This window comes from Penaeus vannamei, chromosome 16, assembly GCF_042767895.1.
Source record: "Penaeus vannamei isolate JL-2024 chromosome 16, ASM4276789v1, whole genome shotgun sequence".
Lineage (NCBI taxonomy): Eukaryota > Metazoa > Arthropoda > Malacostraca > Decapoda > Penaeidae > Penaeus > Penaeus vannamei.
In genome coordinates, this window is record NC_091564.1 from 35,896,962 (window position 1) to 35,902,923 (window position 5,962).

A 5,962-nucleotide genomic window follows, 5' to 3' on the forward strand; every position below is an offset into this window, starting at 1 on the left:
CCAACCATGATAAGCACACACACACACACACACACACACACACACACACACACACACACACACACACACACACACACACACACTCACACACACACACACAGATATATATATATATATATATATATATATATATATATATATATATATGTTTATTTATATATAACGATATGTATTTATATGTATATATATTTATATAGAGAGATATGTTCAGAGAGAGAGAGAGAGAGAGAGAGAGAGAGAGAGAGAGAGAGAGAGAGAGAGAGAGAGAGAGAGAGAGAGAGAGAGAGAGAGAGAGAGAGGGGGGGGAAGGAGAGAGAGAGGGGGGGGGGGAGGGTGAATCTTTATACATACATGCATGCATACATACATACAAAAATGCATATACATGTACTGTTAGTTTATGTATGTAAGGACATTCTCAAATATGAAGCTAAAAAAACAATTTCATCACGTTGAAAGTGACTTCCTCGAAGAAAGTCTATTGAACTACTCTAATAGGTTTATAAAAGAAGAAAACAACAATCTGTCAACGTTATGAAATGTCACGTTTTCATTCTGTTGCGCAATAATAACACGCTCATGCACGTTCGCCATTGGGGAAAATTGCCAAGCGCTTTCATATCCTTTGATTTTATTACCTTTATTTAGATCCTTATGCCACTGCAAACGAAAGCTTGAGAATGCCAAAAAAGGCTATTAAGTATGAGGAAAATAGTTTGATTCTCCCGAGACGATAATTGGCTCTAGAAAGACTTATCTCGAAATTTCGCGCAAAACAAAATAAAATCAGAATTAACCTCGCAATATGCCCCAATCGATGAAATAAACCCACGCACACACTTCAAGACATCGCAAGCATATAAATAACCCCCAAAAGAGCCCGGAAAAGACTCTAAAAGTGGCGTAAATCGGCACCTTCTAGAGGCATATAAAGCTTGCGCATCCCGATCCTACTTTGTTGCTGGACGGCGTAAATTTGCTCTTTTCGGCCGTTCTTGGATTAAGACCAACATGCCTGTGAGTTTCTTCCTGTTTTGATGTGATTTTTGCCCCTCTTCGCCCGTGGATGTGGACGATATATGCGGATAAAGGAAGGAGAAGAGTGTGAGGACGCCATAAAGTGGATAAAAGAGGCGGAACAAAGTGAGATGTCTTTGGAAATTCGAAGGAAGGACGGCGGCCCTTCTAGCCTGGTCTATACAACGTGGTTTTAGCGGCCATGTTGCGGATCTAAAACACCAGTAAAGCTCTCATTTCCACCCTTTTGACCTCCCTTATTCCATTTATTAGTGCGAGAAGAGTGAAATTAGCGCTAAATACCCCCACGAGGGCAGACACGTGGGGGACAGTTGGCAGGGACGCGGAGATAAACCTGGGACGCAGTTGCTGTTGGCACGTGTTGGTGTTGGCAGATTGGCCCTTTTTTGCACCCGGTATTTGAGGTTTTGAGGAGAAAGTAATGTCGTTTACGTAGATATTCGCCTTTATTGGCTAGGTTTAGTTTCAAAGGTTTAAATTGAGTTTTTTCAGTAGGACTCTAAAACCCGTGTTCGAAAATATATTCCGGAAATGCAGCGAGATCGCGTTTCCTACGTGGTAACCACGTGTATTTATCGAGTTCCCTTCAGAGTTATCGATATAAGTAGTTTCAAAAGTAGATTGTCCCTGAAATACGAATAAAAGGAACAAAAGAGGAGTAACCAGTGATTTGACCTCCAGCTGTGGAAACTTTTATTTGGAGGTAAACAAGTACGAGGGGGGGGGGGGGTAAGCCAGGAGCTGTAGATGGCTGTGTATATCCCTTTTTTTATCATTTGTTTATTAATAGTTTCGTGGAATATCATTTTGGTGCCGTTATGGAATTGGTTGTGGACGTCTGGTGTTCAGACATATGAAATGCATTTAGTAGACCAGATTTGTTTCTGTGGCAAATTTGGGGGATAAAAATGCAAGATCAAAAGGTTTTTGATGTTTATTCTGCCGACTTCTGTCTGGTAGATGAGGAAGAAACCTGACAAATGCTAATGTTGATCGTATTTGAAATAGGAAATTGTATTCTACATGCGGGAATTAACCTTTACCTTTCTTTGCCAACAGCTCGCAAAAGATTTACTGCATCCCTCACCCGCTGAGGAGAAGAAGAAATGCAAGCTCAAACGCCTTGTGCAGCACCCTAACTCCTACTTCATGGATGTTAAGTGCCCAGGTGAGTGCCATTTTCTGGTTTAGCGTTTGGTAAGGTTTGTACAGCAGCTGCAGCAGCTTTACATGTTCGACTATTTCTTAAGCTTTATAACATGGCAGTGATCATTTCCCTATTTGTGGGTTCTCGATAACCTTAACGTAATTTGTTCCAGCATGTACACTGCAGGTCAAAAAAATTTCCAAGTTTGTTGTGAGCGGGTGTGCCCTTTTGGTAAGGTCAGATACCCCCAGACAATTGGTCGTAACTTCAGTATGCACTTCAAGTTTAAAGAGCGGAAATTCAGAATATTTAGTGGACTCAGGCTGTAGATGGCAGTTTCCGCAACCTTTTTCTTGTATTTGTCATTACCATTGTCTGCAGATGACCAATGACCAAAACTTTTTGCCCTCTGTATGAATATCTTTAGTTTGCCCTTGCTTAATGTCTATACTGTAAAGAATAATCAGCAATAACCTAGATGATTGAAGATTAATGGATGGGAATGGGGTATAATAAATGGGGAGGTTAGACGATTTTAGTATTGGAGGTAAATGCAAGATGTTTTCAATTCTTCACATCTTATATGGTGAAATTAACAGCATGAAAGTTTTATTTAGTGCTCTTACATTGTCTAGAAAAAGAATTGCAGTAGCATACTGTTAACAAATTTGTTACACTTGACCGTATTGATACACACAAGCTTGGGCAAATTGTGATGGTTAAAGTTACCAAGAGCAATACAGAGATAAGAGGGAAATGGCACAAAACCATCTTAAAATAGAAATAGTCATAAACTCGGTTACACCTTGTTTGGGGACTGTCTTTTGAGTATGTATTGCTCTCGGTAACAAATGAAGATATTCTTGGAGAATAAAAAGTTGCACTGGTCATTACCAGAAAATATAGGAAAAAGATAAGGAAGGCGATGCTCAGACTGATTCCACTGGATGCAGCAAAGTTTCAACTATTGTCATGCAACTAAAGTTAATGACTTGCCAATATAGATCAGAGGCGGGGTTTCCATGGTGGCACGGTTGGGGCACCCGCAGCCCCCAGAAATTTGATTGATTGCCCTGTGCCTCCCCACAATTGTCATTAACCCTTTATATATCAATGTAATGCTTGTATATTATGTAATACACACAGGAAGATGAAAACATGAACATTGTTTAACTGTACAATATGAAGACTGAAGTGGGTAGCCTTAATTTTTGTTACTTTTGTTACTCCCTGTGCCCCGTACTAGAAAATTCTCTGGACTCGCCCCTGATGTAAATTCTTATTTATTGATGAGTGCCTTTGCGCTGTTAAGAAATCCCCTCTTTTTTAGCACTTTGTACCAACTCCTAGAAAATGGACATTATGAACTTTGGCTTTGTGAGGGTGTTGTGGAAAGTCTGAGCAATGATATGCAGCAAGATATTTTTGTAATTTCGTGATGAGGTTGCTGTAGTAATACCTATTTGATTTTGTATACTATATAAGATGGCTCTCCCTCAAGTTTTTCTTTTTAGATGAAAAAGTATTTGTGTATCAGTCTTTGTCAAGTTTTCATTTCCAGTCTCACGTCACTTGATCGTCACCTGCTCATAAAGCCAAATTTTTTCATGGTCATGTCATTTATTTTTTTGTATGAATATTAAAGTACTTTAATAAGGTGGATCTGCATATCAGTAGGCCTAACATTGCACCTATTGTATGTTGGGGTGGAAAAAGTATGCAAGAATGAAAAGGTTTTTGAACATTAATCGACCATGATTAACTATGGTGGAATGTTTTGAACCTGACATTTATATATTGCTCTAAGTAAAATGTCTGAAATCAGTTTTGGACAGCCAAGTAGTAAGAAGTCTTGCAAGTGAAGAAACAATTTGTACATTGACCCAGCTCTCACACCTGTTCCTATTGTGCAATAAGAGATGCATTTTGGTTCATTTGCCATTAAGTTAAGAAGGAAACTTGACAAATGTGATACGAATGGTTAATTGTCATATTATGTAAGTTTATTTTCAGTCTTTTGTAATTCTTTGATCTGTTCCCACTAATTATTTATTACATGGCCGTACAAAACTGTTATACCACAATGTGCAGACAATTCTGCATTTGTCAGATAATTAACTTGTTTTCATTGAGTAACAAAGATTTTTTGAATTTTAAGTTGATCTGACCTAAAAGGGGAAAATGAACTAAACTGAAGTGATTTAGCCATAAGCAAAATATTGATCTAATATAGAAATTACCTTGGTTTTCTGTTAGAACCAGAACTTTTTTACAATGGGGATAAATTGGTCTTTTGGTATTGCTTGTAAATTATAGTATATGTAACCATATTTTAGGTACTTAGTAAATGATAATGGAATGCACATGTTAAAAAGTACATTGAAATTTGTAAAACTGTTAGGCAATGACTAAGAATGATTAACCCAATGCTGCTGGGCAAAAAAAGTTCAAGTGGCAGTTTCCTGTTTCCACCCCAGATCATTTGGTATTTTACAAGTGACATTTTGCATTGAAAACCTTTGTTTCTTTAATTTAAAAAAATATAAATATGAAGGCTTACCTTTATTATTGGTGCTATTGTCTAAAATTACCATATAAATGAACCTGTTATGATTGTTGAAAAAGTTTTTCGGTCCAGAATAGCCATGGCAAGTACATACCACCTGGCATCTAGTGGTTAAAAATAAATCTGAATTGAATTGTTCGGTGACTATTTGAAATGAGTAATTTTAAAAATCTTAATTACAGGCTGCTTCAAGATTTCCACAGTTTTCTCCCACGCCCAGACAGTAGTAGCATGTGTAGGCTGTGCAACAGTTCTATGCCAGCCTACTGGTGGGAAGGCTAAGCTTACAGATGGTAAGTAAATGTTCTATAATTAGTCTTTTAGTTCTGATTGATCATTGCTTTGTGCTGGAAAGATTAATACATAAACATGTTCTCTAGTTTCTCAAAATGTCTGATAATGTCCTAAGGTACAAGTTTCAAATAGTGGTCACATTTTGTGCATGTACCATTGACATTTTTTCCACTTTTATATATTCATACAAGATAACTTTGTCTGATATTAATTAGATCAAAATTGGTATGTGCATGCCTTATGCAGTCTTTTTACTTAGCCATTAGGCAAAAGCAGAATTAATTTTTAGCCTGCAAGGTTTGTTGTAATTAGCTTTTCTTCCATAAATATCCACAGCTGAAAATGCTGCTGGGAAGTGAATATGCATAATTGTAGAACCAACTAGGATTCTTTTTTTCTTATGTTGGTGGGACTTGACTATGCAAGAGCAAAAGGCATCTCTTCACTTTATCCAAGATATTGGGTTGGAGGATATTCCTTACAGATTTGATTAAACAAGATAGGTCTCTTGAAGGTGTATAGTTTCATTTTACTAATGTAGTATTTCTTGTTTCAGGATGTTCATTCAGAAGGAAGCAGAACTAAGAGGGGAGAAAGTGCACCTCCCAGTGTAGACTAAATATCCTGTCGCTATGTAACCTTGACAGCATTAAAGATCCCACTGAGAGGTTTATACTTGTTTTATTACGTTCATTTTTAAGGAATAGTTTTAATACTGGGGGTAGAAGGAAAGTTTGTTACTTTTCATAAAAGGTGTTTTGTACTTTTTTGAAGAGAATAAAGGACTGCAATATAGTGGGCTTTAATTGTACTAAAATGTATATTAGTTAAAATGTGGCACCTCATTTTAAAGGTATAGTAATATCCACTAAAATATAAAAATGTCCAGTTCACCTTGATTATGTACAATGATGGTT

General features: G+C 37.2%; 1 protein-coding gene across 1 annotated transcript; it reads left to right on the top strand.

Moving 5' to 3' along the window:
- Positions 1 to 819: 819 nt before the first annotated feature.
- RpS27 (ribosomal protein S27) lies at positions 820 to 5,716 on the top strand. Its single transcript, XM_027357555.2, has 4 exons — positions 820 to 1,017; positions 2,098 to 2,206; positions 4,934 to 5,044; positions 5,602 to 5,716. Exons 1-4 carry the CDS (start codon positions 1,012 to 1,014, stop codon positions 5,628 to 5,630), a joined length of 255 nt encoding a protein of 84 aa, XP_027213356.1. The 5' UTR covers positions 820 to 1,011; the 3' UTR covers positions 5,631 to 5,716.
- Positions 5,717 to 5,962: the final 246 nt, after the last annotated feature.